Raw genomic sequence first — 23792 nt, 5'->3', positions numbered from 1 at the left:
TATTTTTGACAGACAGAGACAGAACATGAGTGGGGGACAGGCAGAAAGAGAGGGAGACACAGAATCCGAAGCAAGCTCCAGGCACTGAGCTGTCAGCAGCACAAAGCCCAACGCGAGGCTCAAAATCACAGACCACGAGATCATGACCTGAGCCAAAGTCAGACGCTCAACCGACTGAGCCACCCAGGCGCCCCCTATGAAAAATTACATGCCAACAAACTGGACAACCTGGAAGAAATGGACAAATTCCTAGATACCCACACACTACCAAAATCAAACAGAAAGAAATAGAAAATTTGAACAGACCCATAACTAGTGAAGAAATTGAATTAGTTATCAAAACTCTCCCAACAAATAAGAGTCCTGGGCCAGATGGCTTCCCAGGGGAATTCTACCAGACTTAATACCTATCCTTCTCAAGCCATTCCAAAAACTAGAAATGGAAGGAAAGCTTCAGGATTCATTCTATGAAGCCCGCATTACCTTGGTTCCCAAACCAGACAGAGACCCCACATACAGGCCAATATCCCAAATGAACATGGATGCAGAAATTCTCAACAAGATACTAGCAAATCGAATTCAAAAGCATATTAAAAGAATTATTCACCATGATCAAGTAGGATTCATTCCTGGGCTGCAGGGCTGGTTCAATATTTGCACATCAATCAACATGATACATCACATTAATAAAAGAAAGTATAAGAACCATATGATCCTGTCAATAGATGCAGAAAAAGCATTTGACAAAATACAGCAACTTTTCTTAATAAAAACCCTCAAAAAATCAGGATAGAAGGAACATACATAAACATTATAAAAGCCATATTTGAAAAGCCCACAGCTAATATCATCCTCAATGGGGAAAAACTGAGAGCTTTCCCCTTGAGATCAGGAACACAACAGGGATGTGCACTCTCACCACTGTTGTTTAACATAGTGTTAGAAGTCCTAGCATCAGCAATCAGACAACAAAACCAAATAAAAGGCATCAAAATAGGCAAAGAAGAAGTCAAACTTTCACTTTTCGCAGACGACATGATACTCTACATGGAAAACCCGAAAGACTCCACCAAAAGGCTGCTAGAACTGATACATGAATTCAGCAAAGTCACAGGGTAAAAAATCAATGTACACAAATCGGTTGCATTTCTATACACCAATAATGAAGCAACAGAAAGAGAAATCAAGAAATTAATCACATTTACAATTGCATAAAGAACATTTGCATTTATACAATTGCATAAAATACCTAGGAATAAACCTAACCAAAGGGGCACTTGGGTGGCTCAGTCAGTTGGGCGTCTGACTTCAGCTCAGGTCATGATCTCACAGTTTGTGGGTTTGAGCCCTGTGTTGGGCTCTGTGCTGACAGCTTGGAGCCTGGAGCCTGCTTTGGATTCTGTGTCTCCCTCTCTCTGTGCCCGTCTCTCACTCATGCTCTCTGTCTCTCAAAAATAAATAAAAATGTTTTAAAAATTAAAAAAAACACTAACCAAAGATATAAAAGATCTGTATGTTGAAAACTATAGAAAACGTATGAGGAAAATTGAAGAAGACACAAAGAAATGGAAAAACATCCCATGCTCATGGATTGGAAGAATAAATATTGTTAAAATGTCGATACTCCCCGAAGCAATCTACACATTCAATGCAATCCCAATCAAAATTGCACCGGCATTCTTCTCAAAGCTAGGACAAACAATACTAAAATTTGTATGCAACCACAAAGGACCCCAAATAGCCAAAATAATATTGAAGAAGAAAACCAAAGTGGAAGGCAGACTTCAGCCTCTACTACAAAGCTGTAATCATCAAGACAGTATAATATTGGCACAAAAACAGACACATAGACCAATGGAATAGAATAGAGAACCCAGAATTGGACCCACAAATGTATGGCCAACTAATCTTTGACAAAGCAGGAAAAGGTATCCAATGGTAAAAAGACAGTGTCTTTTAGCAAATGGTGCTAGGAAAACTGGACAGCAACATGCAGAAGAATGAAACTAGACCACTTTCTTCCATACACAAAAATAAACTCAAAATTGATGAAAGACCTAAATGTGAGACAGGAAACCATCAAAACCCTAGAGGAAAAGCAGGCAACAACCTCTTTGACCTCAGCCTCAGCAATTTATTGCTTGACACATCTCCAAAGGCAAGGGAATTAAAAGCAAAAACGAACTATTGGGACCTCATCAAGATAAAAAGCTTCCACACTGCATAGGAAACACAACAAAACTAAAAGGCAACTGACAGAATGGAACAAGATATTTGCAAATGACATATCGGATAAAGGGTTAGTATCCAAAATCTATAAAGAACTTACCAAACTCAACACCCAAAACCAAACAATCCAGTGAAGAAATGGGCAGAAGACATGAATAGACACTTTTCCAAAGAAGATATCCAGATGGCCAACCGACACATGAAAAGATGCTCAACATCACTCATCATCAGGGAAATAGAAATCAAAACCACACTGAGATACCACCTCACACCGGTCAGAGTGGCTAAAATTAACAACTCAGGAAACAACAGATGCTGGCGAGGATGTGGAGAAACAGGAACCCTCTTGCACTGTTGGTGGGAATGCAAACTGATGCAGCCACTCTGGAAAACAGTGTGGAGGTTCCTCAGAAAAGTAAAAATAGAACTACCCTAATACCCAGCAATAGCACTACTAGGAATTTATCCAAAGGATACAGGAGTGCTGATTCATAGGGACACGTGTATCCCAATGTTTAGAGCAGCGCTTTCAACAATAGCCAAATTATGGAAAGATCCTAAATGTCCATCAATTGATGAATGGATAAAGATGTGGTTTATATATATAATGGAATACTACTTGGCAATGAGAAAAAATGAAATCATGTCATTTGCAACAACATGGATGAAATTGGAAGGTTTTTGCTGAGTGAAATAAGTCAGTTAGAAAAAGACATATATCATATGTTTTCACTCATACGTGGACCTTGAGAAACTTAACAGAAGACCATGGGGGAAGGGAAAGGGAAATAAAATAGTTACAAACAGAGAGAGAGGGAGGCAAACCACAAGAGACTCTTAAATACAGAGAACAAACTGAGAGTTGATGGTGGGGCAGGGAAGAGGGGGAAATGGGTGATGGGCATTGAGGAGGGCACTTGTTGGGATGAACACTGGGTGTTGCATGTAAGCGATGAACCACGGGAATCTAACCCCAAAACCAAGAGCACACTTTAGACACTGTATGTTAGCCAATTTGACAATAAATTATATTTTTGAAATTGCCTGGCTGTATTCTTCAAAGAATGTTAATGTCATGAATTATCAGACAAAAGGAACTGTGCCAGGTGAAAGGATATTAGAGAGGCAAGATAACAAAATATTCTACATTGGACTTGTCAATAAGTTCAGAAATAGCCAAATCAAACCAGTGAATCATTGAAGAAGTAATTAGTAAAAGTTTCTTCCGCACACACCAAAAGTTCACAAATGGGAAGCACTCAAACAAAAACATAGAATGAGGCTTGGGGTTTATTATTATAAAGCAGTTTAACAGTAGTGTACCCCACCCCCACCCCAATCTAGTTTTGCTTTCCACAGTTTCAGTTCCCCATGGTCATCTGTGATCCAGAAGCAGAGGATCTTCCTTCTGACAAATCGTCAGTAGCCTAACACCATGTCATGGTGACCACGTCATTCACCTCACTACATCTCATCACATAGACATCACAGGAAGAATGGTGAGTCCAGTACAATGAGATAGTTTGAGAGATCATATGCACATAACTTTTTAATAGTATATTATTATAATTATTCTATTATTGTTGGTAATCTGTTACTATGCCTAACTCATAAATTAAGCTTTATCATAGTGAAGGAGGATTTCTGCTGCCCCCATTTTGACCTCACAGTTTCTAGTTGGGTTCTTCTTTCCAGTTTGTTTCTTGGCTCAGGGAGAAGACCCTGGGGGTGGGTGCCCAGGTAGCTCAGTTGGTTAAGAGTCTGACTTCGGCTCAGGTCGTGATCTCATGGTTCATTAGTTAGAGCCCCACATCTGGCTCTCTGCTGTCAGCGCAGAACCTGCTTTGGATCCTGTGTCTCCCTCTCTCACTGCCCCTCCCTGGCTTGCACTATCTCCCTCTCTCTCTCTCTCTCTCTCTCTCTCTCTCTCTCTCTCTCTCTCTCTCAAAAATAAATAAACATTAAAAGAAAAAAAAAAAAAAGAAGACCCTGGGGCCAAACATCCCCTGATGGGAATCCAAACTACCCTCTTAAGCAATAAGGTTGCCCTGAGCCAGCAAGACCTGACAAATAAGTTTGGATTGACTCTAAGACAATGATTGACTTGACTTTCACTGCCTACCCACAGGGACCACTCACCTTTGCCCCAGATTTTCCTTATATAAACCTGGAAGTATTTTAGCACTTTGGAGATAGTCTTTGAGACACTAGTCCACGGTCTTCCTGGTGTTGCCCTCACTGAAATACATTCCTTTCTTGTTTCACCACAGTTGGTTTCTCCACTTTTGGATTTTGTCAGCAGAGAATTGCTGAACCCAGTCTGTTTCAGACCCCAGGAGTCAGGTGCTCTTGCACCCCTGAATCCCAGGTACAATAGTATGTATAAAAAACATGGTATATACAGGGTTTCAGGCATCCACTATGGGGTCTTGGAACTTATCCCCAGCAGGTAAGTGGGGAAGCACTACTGTATGGTAAGGAAGACAATGACTATTCTTCACAGTGGTTAGTTATTAGTTATAATATTGGGATTTTCTTAAATGAAAGGGAGTTGGTCCTCATATCAATCTTGGAAAAAGAGTTCAAGTTTTGCCAGCGATTTTCAGAGGCAGTAAGAATAAATGACCCAAGTCAAGTTAGTCTTGAAAATAAGCTACATTCAGTTTTATGACTGAACTGGTTTTGTGCACTCAGGCAATTTTAAGGGCTGATCTCCATTTTTTATTTTATCAGACTTCACTGTAATGGAAGGATATTATTAGAACACTTGTTGAAATTGGAATATGGACTGTAGATATAATTTAAGAATATTATATCAGGGTTCAGGGCACCTGGCTGGCTCAGTCAGTAGAGCATGTGACTCAATTTCAGGGTGGTAAGTTCAAGCCTCACAGTGGGAGTACAGCTTACTCTAAAAAATAAGAATAATATAACTAAATAAAGAATATATATCAGGGTTAAATTTCTACATTGGATAACTGTGCTACAGTTATTAAGAGAACTCCTTTATTCTTAGGAAATATACACTAGAAGTGAACAGGACATGATATATCCAATTTATCCACAAAGGAGTTTAATTTTGATGAAAAATTAAGATCACCTAAAGTGCTCAAAAAAACTTTATTTGGAAAAACAAAAAAGTTCATTGAGGAAAAGAAGAGATAAAGGTGCAAAATAACAAGGTTACATGTCAAAGGGGCAATCAAGCTCACATTTCAAGGAGGTATGGCAAGTATCCAAAACAATCATTTAGTATTTTCGCATTTGAAAATGGCTTATAGATCACTTAATGTTGTATTTCATTAAACACACAGATAATGTCTTCCTAATCTCTTCATGTAAATGGAAATGTATAATGAAACCCGTCTCCACAAACATCACTAATCACTCCCTCTAAAATTAGGAGTCTTGGGGTTTCTTCAATGATGTGGAGAACAAAGGCAAAAGGAAACATAGATAAAAATAAATTTCCTTTTACCTGCAGCCCATTGACAAATACTTGACACAGAGTGTAACATTCCTCCAGGGACTCCCCCAGCTGTGTTAATGGTGATGCCTGGCTAGAGGGAAAAAGAACCTTAGCTTGACAATAGCCAGGCCTCCAGGATCCTGCAAGTCTTCTTTAACATATGAAAATCCTTTTGGAAATCCCCCCCCCCCCAAAGTATACAGTCAACTGCTCTTCACAATCTCAATGCAGCTCTTTTTGTCCAAGGGTCCTGTCATGCTATAATACAAACACCTTTTTGCACTGAAGACATCTCAAGAAATCTTTCTTGGCCATTGACTCTAGACCCCAACACTTCAAATCACCTCACTTACGTTACTGCATTTCCTACGGATTTTGACAATAATTCTAAAACTCTCTAGAGAAATCTTGCCTTTGTCATCTACATGGGCATGCCTGGTCCTGCTCAGAGACTCAAAACATAGCCACAAAGTACCACAAAGGCCTGCTTGCTTCAGACAGCTCCCCCATAGGTCTGCCCCAAAACTTCCATTTCCTCTTGAGGCAAATGAATTTTTATCCTGTTCAGATCTTCTTGATCTGAAATATCACTATCAGAGCCAATTATTTGAGTTAGAAGAAATCTAATTGTTGTCAAATTGATTATTAAAGGCCATTATTAAAAGTCAGGATTACCTGAAAATGTGAATATGTGAGTGGAGGAGAATAAAAACAGCTTACACTTACAGAAAGTTCTATGCAGAGGCTTCAGCAACAGTGCCCTAGTCCGGGTCCTAGATGTGGTCCAGGTGAGATGGAGGCTGCAGAACTTGCCAGGCAAGGCCAAGGATATTTCCTCACTAAGTTGGGCCTCCTGTTCAAGGACATGAAGATAAACTCCTTGTGATGTGGGAAAGAAAGGTAAATGAAAAATTAAATTTCCTTATAACCTATAGCCCATTGACAAGTCCTTGACACAGGCAGAGTGACCTTCCTCTAGGAGCTCAGCTGTCTCAATGATGACACTTCGCTAAGGGGCAAAATGCAATCTTAGCTTAACATTATCCCAACCCCCCAGGATCCTGTAAGTCCACTTTAACATAGAAAAATTCCTTTGGAAACTTCTTGTACCTCTTCCCCCCAAGATATAGGCTGGCAATCATACTCCAAGCTTATGGCCCACTGATATACTTCTGAAGGGTTTCATAACTAAGTTTTTACTAAACAGTAATAAATGACCTCTTCCTAACAACAGCTAGCCCCTCAAGGTCCCGGAAACCTTGTTTCCAAACTACCTTAGAGACTTATGCTATCCCTACCCACCTCCCAACCTGAAAGCATATAATCAGTCACTCTTCATAACCTCAGTGCAGGTCTTTCTGCCCACAGGTCCTGTCCCCATGGTTTAATAAAACCACTTTTTGCACCAAAGATGTCTCAAGAATTCTTTTTTTGGCAGTTGGCTTCAAAGGTCAACACTTCATACCATATCACTTGGCGTTCTAACTCTTCTCCTTGCCTATTAAGGAGTTTGAGATCAACTTTTTTTCTGTTAATGTGTCCCTTTAAAGATCAAGGCCATGCAAAAGGAGACCTGTGCTGGCCAGTAGACTAGTTCAAGGCATTTGTCAGCATCCGGAACTACAATGGCCAAGTTGTTTCTGGGTGTTATGTGTTCCAAGGAGACAGCCTCTGCCACATGCTGGGGCATGGTCTTGGCCCACTTCTCTATAGATACAGGGCAGTGAGTGATGGGGTTTTGGTACAAAATGGTAATTTTATTAAAGCATGGGGACAGGACCTGTGGTCAGAAAGAGCTGCCCTGAGGTTGTGACAGGTAACTAATTATATACCCTCAGGTTGAGAGGGAGTTAGGGATAGAGTAAGTCTCTAAGGAATTTTGGAAGCAAAGTTTCCAGGACCTTGAGAGGGGAGGTGCTGTTAGGAAAACACCATTTATTGCTATTTAGTAAAACCTCAGTCATGAGACCCTTCAGATGTATATCAGGGGGCCATAAGCTTAGGCTATGATTGCCAGCATATATGTTAGGGTAGTTGACATAAAGGAAGTTTCCAAAGGAATTTTTATATGTTAAAGTAAACTTACAGGACCCTGGGGTGGGGGGCGGTCAGGATAATGTTAAGCCAAGATTCCCTTTTGCCCCCAGCAAAGTGTCATCACGGAGGCAGCTGAGCTCGTAGAGGGAAGTCACTCTGCCTGTTTCAAGGACTTGTCAGTGGACTGTAGGCAGTAAGGGAATTTAATTTTTCATTTGCCTTAGTTTCCCACATCACCATGGCAAGCACTTAAACCCCTTTCCTTTGTTTTTGGGTGGCCAGGAGTATCCAAGGAATATCACACATATTCCACCTGCGAGGTGGGGAGAAGCAGGACTGCTGTCAGCCTATACTTTGCCCTCAGCCTGCCTTATGCTTCCTCCTCACTATCAAACAAATAATGGTAAACCGGAGGTTGTATTGCTTGGGTAAATGCTGTCACTGCTCAAAAATTACACACACACACACACACACACACATATATATATATATATATATATATATATATATATACACACACACACACACACACACACAAAGGAAAATTATAGTTTTTGTGACTCTTGTTGGAAATATTGCTTGTCCTCTAATATTTGTTCTTTCAGATTAAGGAAACTTTCTCTTAAGATACCTATGACTTACAGAAATGTGATAAAATATTCCTTTGTGAACAAAATAAAGCATTTAATTTTCTCCCTACCTGAACCCTCTGAAATTCAAAAGTTCTCAATAAGGATTCTTTCTTTCATGGTCATTATAGTTATTTGCATAAATTCAATAAGAATCTGTTCTCCTTGTAACAGTTCACCCTTGGAGATACTGGTTATTTTACCAAGGGTTTGACTGGAATGTCATATTTGAGAGCGACATGCATAGACTCAGATACGACCAGACAGTTTTAAGGAACTAAGGTTGACTTTATGAAGCATGAAGCCAATAAAGCCGCTTGGAAATGTTGGTCTGATACCTCGCTTAGAGATTTCCCAGCAGCCTTACCAGGTGAGTAAAGGTCACTTCCCGGCAGGTGCAGGAACCTCAGGATACCTTGGGGACCTCATGAAGAGGAATTCACCCGATCCTATAGGTATTGCAGGCATGTCTGATGGCAAGTACTTGGCTTGGCTTCTGGCCTGGCGAGGCTACTAAAAGTTCAGTCTAGAGGTTCCTTATAAAAAGTTCCAGCAAAGCAAATTTTAAAAGATCTATATGACCAATCACTGTTCTTGATGAGCTTATGTAAATAATTAGGCTGAGTTTGTTAAAAGTGGACTCATTCTACAAATGAATTAGTCTTGATTTGGCTCTCTCTGGAAATCAGGGTTACTAGAGAGAAAAATTATATTTCAATAACGCACCTTTATGGACGTTAAATTCTAGTTCTGATTGCCTTTAAATGTTTGTTGTTTGCCTACACTAGACAACTTGAGGCAAACTTCAGAGAAATTGTCACAAAACTCATGTATAGACAATCTGTGTGCCTGTTGCTCTATGGGCCATTCAGATGGATCACCACAGACATTTGAATTACAAACCAGAAAACCCCATCTGATTCTTGCTGCCTGTTCTCAGTCTATCTGAGGATGCTTCAAGCTTAACATCTAAAAATCTCACTGGTAGAACTGGCAGACACTGGGTTTATAATTTTGCTTTAACCATTAACCTGTATTTTTGTTTCTATAATTGTCACTTACTAATCACCTGACTAAGCAAAACAGAATCTGTACGATGATTGACACTGCCTATTACACAATGAAGGCCTTAAACGATTCTCAAAATAACATTATATTATTAAACACTAAAATAACTCAAATGCATTAAACAATTCTTCAAAATAAAATGCCTTAGATATTTTACCTGTTGCACAGGTGGAATTTGTGGTCTCATGAAAACAAAGTGCTGTGTATACATTCAGATTACCACAGAAATATTTCTGAGTTTCTAACTGAAAAATACTCAAATTGGCACTTTAAATGATCCTTCTCTTTCCTTTAATAAGTGGTTGAACTCCTGGACCGAACTAAAGGAAGATTTTTGTCAACTATCAAAGGACTCTTATTTGGGTCTCTTTTTGTTACTTTAATCATGTTTTGCTGTTTTCTCCCATGTCTCTCCACCTGGTGCCGAGACTTCTTCAATGCTATAACTTCAAGCCAACAGATGATCCTTTCTCCTCAAGAAAACTCCCATATGATATCCACTCTAGATATTGTTGCAGTTAGCCTTTTCTAACTCCTATTAAATTCTCAACAGACTAGCCTTGACCCTTAGGTAAGCCCATCTCTACGCCCTTATTGCAGCATGAAGATGCTACAGAAGATGAGACCTTCTGCCTTTAACAACCTTAAAGATTTAAGGGTCAAAGTTGTTCAGGGGGGGAAATGAGGTAAATAAAGGCAAGAAAAATGTAGTTTAAATTAAATTCCCTTCTAGCCTGCAACCCACTGATAGATGTCAGAGACTTGCAGCATGTAACACTCCCCAAGACCTTTATGGTTGCCATCATGCCGTAACGTTTACACTTCCTTAAAAACTAAGGGCACCTGGGTGGCTCAGTGCATCTGACTTCTGCTCAGATCATGGTCTCACGATTCCTGGGTTCGAGCCCCGTGTGAGTCTCTGTGCTGACAGCTCAGAGCCTGAAACCTGCTTCAGATTCTGTCTCCCTCTCTCTCTGCCCCTCCCCCACTCTCACTTTGTCTCTCTCCCTCTGTCTCTCTCTTAAAAATAAGTAAACATTAAAAAAAAAAAAAAACTAAACTAAAAGCAACCTTATCTTGAGAATAGCTAAATCTTCAGGGTCCTGTGAGACCCTACTTTCAGCATCCAGAAATTCCTTGGAGACCTAAGTTAGCTATACCCCCCTCCCTTCACAAACTTGAAAGTATATCATCAGTCGCATCTCACAGCCCCAGTGCAGCTCTTTCTGCCCATAGGTCCTGTCCACGTGCTTTAATAAAATCACCTTTTTTGCACCAAAGATGTCTCAATAATTCTTTCTTAGCCGTTTTCTTGCGAACCCCACTTCAAATTTCATCACTGGTATGGCTAGCCTGGTAGTGCTTCCCCTGGAAGCACTAGATTCATCTGGGCCCAAGAAGCTGCTGAGGATAACTGATAGAGACAATAGCCACACCTACACCAAAGATTGCACTGCCACCACAGGCAATTTTGCCAAGGTCACCTTTTATGCCATCTCTAATATCTATGGCTATCTCAACAAGACAGCCTCTAGAAAGTGGCCCCGTTCACCAAGTTTCCCTAGCAGGAGTTCATGAACCTTCTAGTAAAACACAGAAGAGTCTCCATGCAGAGGATCCAGTCTCCAGCTGTTGCCACCAGTGTTTTCATACGAGGCAATTAAAAGTGAATTAATAAGCCTATAAAAAAAATCACCTGTGAGATGTGATTTCAGACGTTCAGTAAGATCATGCAGAAAAAGGTCTCTTATTGCCCCATACAGACAGGTAATTTGATCAGCCAATTACCATCTTGAAAAACAAAGAGTCTGGTCCCATGAAGCTTATAAATACCCGGCAAAGACTCCTAATGGCGGAGGTCCTAAGACCACCAGCCAGCCAAGTCCAGAATTTTGGCAAGCCTGCACAGAGCCCGGTGCTTCCCTCAAGTCAACAAGTATTATTCACCTAATATTAATACCTGATCGGTATTAACTCCCTTTTTAGTTTTTAACTTCCTGATATTCTGCATTCAGTGAATAAGTTCTTGATTTCTAACACAAAATCTTGTTTTCACTTGCCCAAGTTCAGGCCCTGATAACTGTCCTCCACTAGTCGAATGGTCTAAATGGCCTCTCTTACCTCCTTAGAATTCCACTCGGCAAACCCTATTTAGAGTTCAAAATCCTTCAGAGATTTCCCATCTCCAAAAACCAAGTTCGTAAATTTCAACAGCTCAGACTATCATCCCGTTGAAATGTTGGTTATTACACAGTATTTCATGACTTCTGGAAAATGGCATAGCAGGAATTCAAATCAAATGCTACTTGGGTGGCTGCGACTCTGAAGAGGGGAGTGTTGCAACGCTGGGCTACGCTCCGCCCGCCTGCTCGAGGGCTGGCAGGTCTTCTGGCTTCCGGCTCCGCAGCCGGGCGCATTTATCCCCATTAAGCCGAGTAGGACCGTTAAAGACTGTTGGCTCGCGGGGAACTCCGCCCTAGAGTCGCCGAGGAGTGGCGTCCGGCGCCCCTGCCTCCCTACGCCGTCCCGGCCATGGCTGCACGCCTGCTCCGCAGCTCCCTGCGCATGTGGGGCGGCCGGTCTGCCCTGCGTTCACCGCCGGCCGCGAGGTCAGTGCCCGCCGTGCTCCAGCTGAACGGCCCGGGGGTAGGGGGTGGTCTACGGGGTAGGGGCGGCGACACCTACCCTTCCTGGGGACCCTGAACGCGGCGGCGAGCAAAGCGCGCCAGTCTGGGCCGGAGACTCCGCGGGTAGGGGCTGGGCCTGGTGGGACCCACGTCGGCGAGGGCGGGCGGGGGTGTCGGCCGTGACCGCCTCACCGCGGGGTTGCTGGAGTTCGGGCTGCAACCTTTCATCTTAGAAAGGTGGCTGAAGGCCGCGTCCTGATTGTGAACGGGTCACTGGGACTCCCCGACTGGCAGATCTGGAGATCGCAGGAGCACCCTTTGCGAAGCCTATGTGGAGGAGTGCCCCGAAGAAGGCAGCCTGGGACAGCAAAGACCTGACACCAGCCCCATCACACAACGACATTGAGATTTATTTAACAAATCCTTTAATTAATTAAATCCAGGAGAGTTAATAGAGTTTCTAAGTGGCTCTGTGCCTATTAAGGTAGTGTTTATAAGATCAAAAGTTTAGATCATATAAAATCCATTCATCGGATAAACTGGAAGCATCCGGGATTCTCTATTAAGGAGAATGACAGGAATGATAAACTAGCTCATTATAACATTGGTGGAACTCTGAGATGCTATGGGAGAGGAAACGTGTGTTATTCCTGAGGAGAGTTGGGAAGACTTCACCGAGGCGGTGACCTGACTTTAGGATGCACATACTTTTCTAAGCTCTTCCCCAGAACGTCATAAGAGTGTGAGCCTCAGATTTTTGGTGTCACTACTTTTTTATGCCCTGAAAGTTAAAGGACCACCTCAGAGATTGTTTTTATTTGGGGGGTTGTATCTATTCATATGGGTATCAAAAGATATCTACAAAACAAATTGTACAAGTACATAATTTAGTTCATTAAAAGGAACAATAGAGATTATGGTAAGTGAAGTAAGTCAGACAGATACTGTATGATTTCACTTAGAAGTTGACTCTTACAGAAAACAAGCAAAAAAAAAAAAAAAAAAAGACAGTCTCTCTAGACACAGAGAACAGATTTGTGGTTGGGGGCAGGGCGTGGAAATGGGTGAAGGGAGTCAAAAGGCACAAACTTCCAGCTATAAAGTACCATGGGAATGTAATGTACAGCTCAGTGACCATAGTTAATACTGCATGTATATTTTAAAGTTGTTAAAAGAGTATACCTTAAAAGTTGTCATTAGAAGGAAAAAATGAGTATGTGTAGTGATGGATGTTAACTAGACTTACCATGTTGATTATTTACAGCGAATACATATATTGAAATCATGTGCATCTGAAACTACTGTAATGGTAATATGTCAATTATAGCTCAATAATAAGTAAAAGTAACAATAAGCCCATTACATGTTAACATAAATAACATTTTTATGAAAAATAGCTTTTTCAAAACAAGAAGAGAGACATTATTTACATTTTCATGGATTCTTTAATGTCTGATTTAGTAGAAGACAGCCCAATTCTCATATCTGTTTCTGCATTACGTCTGTTGGGGTAAGTTATTATGGTTGAAGTATAGGAAGAAAATCTCACAGGGAATTTTGGGAAAAGGAGAACCTGAGGGACCATCTGAATAGGCTTGGGACTGTTTTATTATAGCAGGCTTCTTAATGTGCATATGGATCATTCAGGGATGTTGTTAAAAATATAGATTCTGGGGTGCCTGGGTGGCTCAGTCAGTTAAGCATCCAACTCCTGATTTCAGCTCAGGTCACGATCTCACGGTTTGTGAGTTCGAGCCCCACATAGGGCTCTGCACTGACAGTGTGAAACCTGCTTGGGATTCTCTCTCCCTCTCTTTACCCCTCCCCTGCTCATGCTGTGTCTTTCTCTCTCAAAATAAATAAATAAAACTTAAAAAATTTAAAAAAATACAGATTCGATTCAGTAGATCTGGGGTGAGATCTGAAATTGTATATTTGTAACCAGTTCCCAAGTATTGCTGAAGGTGTTGGTGGAAGCTGTCTCCCTTTTATAATGTAAATGAAGTTTTTTAAAAATAACAATTGGGGCGCCTGGGTGGCTCAGTCGGTCGGACTTCAGCTCAGGTCATGATCTCACAGATCCGTGAGTTCGAGCTCCGCATCAGGCTCTGTGCTGACAGCTCAGAGCCTGGAGCCTGCTTCGGATTCTGTGTGTCCCTTTTTCTCTGCCCCTAACCCACTCACATTCTGTCTCCGTCTCTCTCAAAAATAAATAAACATTTAAAAAAATGTAAAACTAACAATTAGAGCTTAGCCTGTTAAATTGGTAGAAATTTCTTTTTGTACAGATTTCCTGGTCTTTATAGGGAGAAAAGGGGCCAATTTATTCAGTGAAGTTTTCTTGGTCTTCAAGAAATGGATGTACCAACATACTTGGTGCAGGTGTTTTGGTTTTCTTCTTCATATGCTCTCTTGAATACTTCTGACTGACCTGAAAGTCTTTATTCTTTCTGGCACTGCTTTCACTTTCTAATGTCTTGGTGTATTTAACTCAGAAATATTCCAATATTCCAAATATTCCAATATTTTCTTAAGGTAATATGGGATATAAAATTTTAAGATCCAGGCAGACTGGAATATAAATTCCATTCTGTTATTTGTTAATTATGTTACCAAGTGATTCAGTGTTGCAGAGCAGCAGTTGCCTAATCTCAGCACATTTTTTCCCTGAGGAAAAAGTAACAGTATGGAAAAGAAAAGCTGTATGGACAAAAGCGTGCATGATAGTTTTATTTCCACTAGCAGGAAATTGCAACCAATCATTTCAATTAGAGGATAAAGTAAATTTTAGTCTATTTGATGTAACGTTATAGTGGTATGTAAGACCCCTGTACATCCTGATCTTGTTACCTCTCACTTCATCTACTGTTTGCACTCAATCCACACTTGGTGTCCCTGCTCTTTCTAGAATGCATCAGATACCATCGTGCCTGACACCTTTTGCTCTAATTGTTTTCTTTTTTTTTTAAATTTTTTTAGTGTTTATTTATTTTTGAGAGAGACAGGTAGAGCATGAGCGGGGGGAAGGGCAGAGAGAGAAGGAGACACAGGATCTGAAGCAGGCTCCAGGCTCCAAGCTATCAGCACAGAGCCCAATGTGGGGTTCGAACCCACGAACCGAGAGATCATGACCTGAGCTGCAGTCAGATGCTTAACTGACTGAGCCACCCATGCACCCAGCTCTAATTGTTTTCTTGACTTAAATTCTACTGAGAAATCTGCTTGACTGTCACCTTGAGACGTTTGCTCAAATTCTCATTTTTCTAACTTAACCTACCCTGACCGCACTATTCCATGCTGCAGCCAATGTCCCAGCCTTGTTCCAGACACACACTCTGATCTTTACTCTGCTTTTCTTTTCCATAGAATTTATCATCTTCTCATATATGCTTTAATTTGCTTCCTTACTATAAATAGTATAGTTATTCAGACTCCCCTTCTAGAAATGTGAGTCTGGAGACAGGGATCTTTATTTTGCTCACTGTTGTATCCCAAGTTACCTGAACAGTGCTTGGTACATAAAGGGTACTCAAAGTATTTGTTGACCAAATGAATGAATACGCTATTAAAAATGATGATTTGGATGAATGGGTAGTAACTAAGAAGGCAAAAGGCAGACTAACTATAAAATTTGTAGTACTGCATGTTCACAACCAACGACTACTACCTAAAAGGCATCTCAAATTATATTCATAAACTCCACTAAAAGTTGCATATAAAAGATAAACCTAAAGCACAATGACAGAAAATGCATGTTAAATGTATTACTCAGCTCATGCTGCCATAACAAAATACCATAGACTGAGTGGCCTAAATAACAGAAATTTATTTCTCATAGTTCTAAAGGCTGGATAACCCAAGATCAAAGTGCTGGTGAGAGTGCTATTTCTTGTTTGTAGATGGCTGCCTTCTTTCTGTATCTTCACATGGTCTTTCCTTGTTTCATGCACACTGGGAGAGCGAGACAGAGAGAGAGAGAGATCTCTCTTCCTGTTATAAGGCCACATATCCTCTTGGATTAGGATCCCACCCACATGACTTCATTTAACTAACTCAGTAAAATCACAGTGGGAGTTAGAGCTTCAACATGAATTTGGGAGGGACACAACTCAATTCATAGCGTTAAATGAAAATGCATAAAGTAAAAATAATTCATTTCATGGGGAAAAAAAGGTTGAGACAACCTAATTGCCCATAAACAAGACTGTCTTTTAAACAAAAATGTGAAGAAGGAGAGGAGGAGGAAAGGAAAGAGAAAACAAACAAACAAACAAGGGTCCATTTAAGGAAGAGAGAAACCCCAAACAGCATTTCATGCAAAACAGAAAAACATCCTTTGCTAATATTTGGATATATGATAAAAAGTTTTGTTTTGTTTTGTTTTTTAAATATGAGCTTGAATTATACAAAGTGACACACAGATTTTCAGAACTTTTCAGGAGTACCTCAAGAGGGAAATAAATCTGAAGACCATTGAACTAAAAGGAACTACAAAACAGTCTTATTTTAAGTGTAATATGAGGGGGGTATGGAGAGGGAAGGGTCAGTTTCCGAAGATCTTGAATAATTCTGTACTAATCCTTACAGAGATTCATGGACATTTTTTTTTTAAATTTATACCCAGGTTGCCTCTAATATGGCAGTAACATCGCCATAGTTGTATCTTACACACCTGCCATTTCAAATTGTGTGATTCTGAATGAAATAGTAATTTGGAAATGTTAATATCATCTTAAATATTGTACGTGACATGAAAACTTATCAATATGCTATGGTGGTACTGTATAAAATAGTAATTTGGAAATGTTAATATCTTAAATATTGTACATGACATGAACACTTATCAATATTCTGTGGTGGTTTTGGAATTTTTACATCATTTAATTTGCATTTACCTCAACTCAGACATGTAGGTTAGTCATGGGTTTGGAAGTGAAGAGTGAGCTGAGTAAGGACATACTACTTGATCTTATCCAGGTGAGGTAGATCCTATCAAAAGTGGTAATGTTCAGATGTGAACAGGTCTGTCGAATTTCACACTCTTCCTACCTACCTCTATAGTGTCTCTGGGGGAAATAAAATCAGCATTTTTCCATGTTGTTCGGTGGCATTAATTTGGGTATGAAGGGTCACAATTTCACTTAATTTTCTTAATGTATATATATATTTTAAAGATGTTCTCATTCCGGAGAGGAGAAACGTCTAGAAACTCCTTCTGCTGAAAAATTAACAGATATAGGAACTCGAAGAATCTTTTCTTCAGAACATGACGTTTTCCGGGAAAATGTAAGGAAGTTTTTTCAAGAAGAAGTGATTCCTCACCACGCAGAGTAAGTGGTACATTTTTCTTTAAAGTAATTTGCATAAAGAGAACACTGAGAACCATTTCCTAGGGTCGCCTAGGTGGCTCAGTCGGTTAAGTGTCTGACTCTTGATTTTGGCTCAGGTCATGATCTCAGGGTTCATGAGTTCGAGCCCTGAGTCAGGCTCTGCACAGACAACACGTGGCCTGTTTGGGATTCTGTCTCTCCCTACCCCTCTCCCTCTCACATGTTCCATATGCCGCTGTCTCTTTCTTCTCTCGCTCTCAAAATAAATAAATTTAAAAAAGAAGAAAACAAACCATTTCCTAGAATGTCGTATGTTGTTCTACAGAAAATATACTGTATTAATTGCTTTATTAACATTTTGCTGTTCTTAACTGTAATACTCTAAGATCTCAGGATTCTTAAATTAGTCCAAAGCTATTTAAATGAATTTTAAAATATACAATTAAAAGTAAGTAAATTTGAAAATTTGCAGCTCAATCTAAGAGTAGTATTTTGAATACTCTGGTTAAATGGCAATTAAGTAATTACTAGTCAATTCCAAATGTTTTTTTTCTGCTTCATGAGTGAATTAAAATGAAAGCTCATGAAAGCTCAACAGGCCAGTTGACAAATCTTGGTTGGCAATGGACCACCTTAAAGTATTTTTACTACTGGATGAGATGTATATTGATTAACTGCTTAATTACTGATCACCTACTTTTTTGATCAAAACACTGTCATTTCTATGAAAGTAGGATTTTGCTATATTTCTAAAATTCATTCACTGCCAGTAATTTACTATAATTAAAATGTTTTTTAAAACATTTTTAAATATCTTCCATTAAGATTTCATTAATGCTTTCGCTATAAAAATGACCAAAATTAGCTAAACCTAATGCCATGACTAGTCTTTGGTGAAAAGCAACTATTTCTAAAAAGAAAGAAAAAGAAAGAAAGAAAGAAAGAAAGAAAGAAAGAAAGAAAGAAAGAAAGAAAGAAAGAAATTGATTATGGTACACTCTAGGAGAATCTTTTTTGTTCATTAATCTACTGATTCGAAACTTTGTTCCAGAAAAATTATTGATGAAGATTTGAAGTAAAAATGATAGAAGTTGACAGATTTGAGATTAATGATAAAAATGTTTCCAAAGCTAATTTAGGCAATATGTACATCAAAACATACATGATAATCAAACTCTTTTACAATTTCTTGAGGCATCTGTGTTTCCCTTTCATCAGTATCTTCAAAAATATACCTCATTTTTGGTAAGTATATCTAACTCGCACTTAAAAAAAATAAAATAAAACAAAAATTCTCAGATTCTTTATTTCCAACTAGCTCTTTCCTCATCATGCCTGTCTCATTTTGTAAAAATGTTTATTTATTTTGAGAGAGAGAAAGAATGAGCGAGCGCACGTGTGAGCAGAGCAGGGGCAGAGGGAGAGAGGGAGAGAATCCCAAGTCGTCAGCACAGAGCCCAATGCAGCGTTCCATCTCACAAACTGTGAGATCATGACCTGAGCTGAAATCATGAGTCAGACACTTAACAGCTTAACGGACCTCGCCACCCAGGTGCCCTGCTATTCTTGTTTTTAAAAAAGCAGAGGTTGCACAATCTTATTCGAATGTCTACTCTTTTCAGAAGTTCATTGGACAGCAGTTGTGCTGCAAGATGCTTATGTGCTTCTGTTGTTCCAACTTAAACTGTAATAAGATTGCCTGCTCTTGTCACCTTTTTATGTGCTCATCCCGTTAAGTTCAGCACTTTAAGGAAATATACAGAGGGCTATTGCCTTTATAGGATAAGTTGGACAAATTCCCATGACTATATGACACAACTAAGATTCCATCTTAAGAGGACCAGCTGAGACAAACTGTACCCATGAATGTCAATACATGTAATTTGTAGGTCTGATGAAAAGTCAAGGGAGGAGAACAGTGGCAAATATGAAGAAGTAAAGAAGAGAATAAGGAGAGAAATGATGAAAGAGTGCAATGCAAATAGAAAGTTATGGCCAATGTCAACAACAATTACCTTAAAGGAACATTCCTGTACAAGATCATTCATAAATTCAAATTATGACCATTTAAATAACATGAAAAAATCTTCTCTGATTTTAAAATGTTTGCTATTTGCAGATGGGAGAAAGCTGGAGAAGTGAGCAGGGAGCTTTGGGAAAAAGCTGGCAAACAAGGACTTCTCGGTGTCAATATTGCAAAGCATCATGGTGGTATTGGTGGAGACTTGTATTCAGCAGCTATAATGTGGGAAGAACAGTGAGTATGCAGACATTTGAAGTGGAATCGTGTTTTGTAAGCACACTGCTCACTTTTCTGAGATGATAAAATATGCTTTCTAATCTTATAATATTGAAAACTAAAATGCGAATGAATATGTGTATCATTTGCACATTTTTTAATGTGTGAAGATAGGAAAATGCCCTATTAAGTTATTAAAATAGTTGCTGCTGAAAATCAGAGATTGCTTCATTTCTAATTGCCTTATGTGTTCATTTTCTTCTTTTAAAAAAAAAAGTGGAAAAATATCCCCATCAAATATACTTAAAGTTTAATATATAAGAAGAAATAAAGATTTCAGTTGATGAATGGGCAAAAGATTTGAACCAACAGTTCATCAAAACAAAATACAAATACGTTCTTTTATTTTTTTATTAAAAAAAATTATTTAATGTTTATTTATTTTTGAGAGAGAGAGACACACACACACAGAGTGTGAACAGGGGAGGGGCAGAGAGAGGAAGACACAGAATAAGAAGCAGGCTCCAGCCTCTGAGCTGTCAGCACAGAGCCCCACAAGGGGCTCCAGCTCACGAACCACAAGATCATGACCTGAGCCGAAGGAGGATGCTTAACCAACTGAGCCACCTAGACACCCCCAAATAGGTTCTTCTAGATGAAAAAAGCTCACCCTTACTGCCAATCAAGTGTAAATTAAATTAACCTGGAGGTTATCATTTTGAGTATTTGCAAAAGTCAGTGAAAATTCAAAATCATAATACCCTCTGCTGACAAGGTTGCCGTGAAAACAGCATACTCACACTATTAGTGGCATTATAAATTAGAACAATAAATGCTTTGGTGAAGCATTCAGCAATTTTCATTCAAAAAATGAAAATGTTTCTGCTCTTTGATCCAGGGCATCACTTTGGAGAATTTATCTTAAGGAAATAATTTAATAGAAAAAAGAGGAGCTATGTACAGAAATCATTGTCATGTTAGATCATAAACATCCAAATATGGAAGCAATCTAAATGTCTGGTATTGGGAGAATGAATAAGTAAATTACAAAAAAAATGTAAATTATATTACATAAACAATTTGGAATACTTTATAGCTATTTCAGATTATTGTTATGACAACATGTAAAAAAAAAGGACTTTTTCATGCCATATAATAATAAAAAAAAAATAGTTAACGAGATGCGAGATGCCTGGGTGGCTCAATTGGTTAAGTATCCGACTTCGGCTCAGGTCATGATCTCACAGTTTGTGAGTTTGAGCCCTGCATCAGACAGGCTCTGTGCTGACAACTCAGAGCCTAGAGCCTGCCTTGGATTCTACGCCTCCCTCTCACTCTGCCCCTTCCCCACTTACACTCTGTCTCTCTCTCTCAAAAATAAATAAACACTTAAAAAAAAATTAGTTAAGTACAAATTCACACCACGACTGCAACTATATTAGAATATATGCTTATGGGCAAAGGTAATTTGTCAAAATGAAAACAGTTGCTATGTTAGGGTAATACAATTGTAGGTGATCCATACTTTGAAATGTTTTATCTTTTAATTCACTAGGTAAGTACTCATGGAGCTCTGTTACAGTACTGTCAATATGCAAAAATTAAAAGATTAGTAAAAACAAAGAGAAAATCCTCAGGAGCTCTAGGTTTGTGGGGAGACAGGCTATTGTGACACAATGTGATAAGATTTAATAATTTGTTGTTCTTTAGTTGAAAATCAAAGAAACGGAAAGCAGAACAAATAACTATTTTGTGCTTTAAATTTTCTTCTTTTTTCTCTCTCTAAGAGCATATTCAAATTGTACAGGCCCAGGTTTTAGTCTTCATTCAGATATTGTCATGCCCTATATTGTGAACTATGGCTCTGAAGAACAGATTAAGCACTTCATCCCCCAGATGACTGCTGGGAAATGTATTGGCGCCCTAGCAATGACAGAGCCTGGGGCTGGAAGGTAAATCAACATTGATTTGGTTTTGATTTTTGGAAGCAGTGCCCTAACAGCAAATATTTTCTCAGTACTCACTTCATACAAATATTTGCATGATGTACGAGGAAGGATACAATGATTAACACAAGCTCAATTTACAATCTCAAGTAACTTCAAATTCTAGTAGGAAAATAAGGCCTTATCATATATAAAGAACAATAAAACATAATATATGCTGTTTTTCAGATATTAATATAGGGCAATGCAAATAAAGTGGTAGGGTATGACTAGAATTTGGAGCATGGTAGATTTTGGATGTGGTGTGACATTCACATGGCAATGTCCAGCAAAGATTTGGGATTCTGGATGCAAGCTGGGGTGGCAAGAATTGGAGCAATGAGAAAGAATAGCATCATTTATTCAGTCATTTGAAGGTTACTTACTAAGTGCCTGTAATGTGCTACATACACAGTGGTGAACTAGAACAGATGTGGTCTCTGTGCTTATTGAGGAGAATAATGAGAAACACATAAATAAATATATCTCTAATTATAAATTATGATAAGTACTATGAAGGGAACATGGTGCTATGCTAGAGACTAATGGTGTATGTGTGTTTGGTAGGAAAGGGAAAAATGAATTTAGATAGGAGTGCTAGAGAAGGCCTATAAAAAGTGGTTACATGTAAACTGAGATGTGACAGCTTTACAATATGATTGAAATCTTGAATTGTGACACCTCCAGTTTTGTTTTGTTTTGTTTTGTTTTTCAAGATCACTTTACTATTCGGAGTCCTTGGTGATTCTATACAAATTTTAGGATAGTTTGTTCCAGTTCTATGAAAAATGCTATTAGTATTTTGATAGGGATTGCATTAAATCTGAAGATTTCTTTGGGTAGTATAGGTATTTTAACTGTATTTGTTATTCCAACCCATGACATGGAATGTCTCTCCGTTTCTTTGTGTTGTATTGAATTTCTTTCATCAGTGTTTTATAGTTTTCAGAGTATGGGTCTTTCACCTCTTTGGTTAAGTTTATTCCTAGATATTTCATTATTTTTGGTACAAGTATAAATGGGATTATTTTCTTAATTTCTCTTTCTGCTGCTTCATTATTAGTATACAGGAATGCAACAGATTTCTGTACATTGATTTTGTAGCCTGCAACTTTACTGAATCCATTTCAGTTCCAATACATTTTTGATGGAGTCTTTAGGGTTTTGTATATATAGTATCATGTTATCTGTAAATAGCAAAAGTTTTACTTATTCCTTACCAATTTGGATGCATTTTTATTTCTTTTTGTTGTCTAATTGCTGTGGCTAGGACTTTCAGTACAATGTGGAATAAAAGTGGTGACAGTGGACAGTTCTGTGTTGTTCCTGACCTTAAGGGAAAAACTTTTAGTTTTCCCCCATTGAGTATGATGTTCACTGTAGGTTTTTCATATGACACTTTTATTATGTTGAGATATGTTCCCGCTAGACCTACTTTGTTGAGAGCTTTTATCATGAATGGATGTTGTACTTCGTCAAATGGTTTTTCTGCATCTACTCTTTCTCTTATTGAGGTGATTTATCACGTTGATTGGGAATAACATGGTAAATGATTTTTTTTTAATGTATTGTTGGATTCGTTTTGCTAGTATTTTTTTGAGGATTTTTGTATCTATGTTCATCAGAGATTTTAGCCTGTAGTGCACGTTTTTTGTGGTGGCTATCTGATTTTGGTATCAGGGTAATACTGACCTCATAGAATGAATTTGGAAGTGTTCCTTCCTATTCTATTTTTTGGAATAGTTTCTTTTTATGTTTATTTATTTGTTTGTTTGTTTGTTTATTGAGAGAGAGAGAGCATGCGAACACAAGTGGGGGATGGGCAGAGAGAGAGAGAGGGAGAGAGAGAATCCCAAGCAGGGTGCCAGCACAGAGCCCAGCACGATCCTAAGATCATGATCTGAGCCAAATCAAGAGCTGGATGCTTAACCAACTGAGCCACCCAGGTGCCCAATATTTTTTGAAATAGTTTGAGAAGAATAGGTATTAACTCTTCTTTACATGTTTGGTAGAATTTGCCTATGAAGCTGACTGATCTTGAACTATTGTTTGCTGGAAGTTTTTTGATTATTAATTCACTTTCCTTGCTGGTAATTGCTCTGTTCCAATATTCTATATTTTCCTGCTTCAGTTTTGGTAAATTATATGTTTCTAGGAATTTATCCATTTCTTCTAGGTA

General features: G+C 38.9%; 1 protein-coding gene across 1 annotated transcript in view; it reads left to right on the top strand.

Moving 5' to 3' along the window:
* Window positions 1-11937: 11937 nt before the first annotated feature.
* The window catches only part of ACADL (acyl-CoA dehydrogenase long chain), a 45837-nt gene continuing 33982 nt past the window's right edge, over window positions 11938-23792 (top strand). Inside the window, exons 1-4 of the mRNA XM_030326931.1 lie at window positions 11938-12041; window positions 17234-17389; window positions 19509-19646; window positions 21416-21580. Of these exons, the coding sequence (XP_030182791.1) occupies window positions 11965-12041; window positions 17234-17389; window positions 19509-19646; window positions 21416-21580 (536 nt within the window). The 5' untranslated portion in view covers window positions 11938-11964. The remainder of the gene's footprint in view (window positions 12042-17233; window positions 17390-19508; window positions 19647-21415; window positions 21581-23792) is intronic.

This window comes from Lynx canadensis, chromosome C1 (assembly GCF_007474595.2).
Source record: "Lynx canadensis isolate LIC74 chromosome C1, mLynCan4.pri.v2, whole genome shotgun sequence".
NCBI classification, from domain to species: Eukaryota; Metazoa; Chordata; class Mammalia; order Carnivora; family Felidae; genus Lynx; species Lynx canadensis.
The sequence above is the reverse complement of the archived record's forward strand: the minus strand, read 5'-3'. Positions and strand labels throughout refer to the sequence as shown.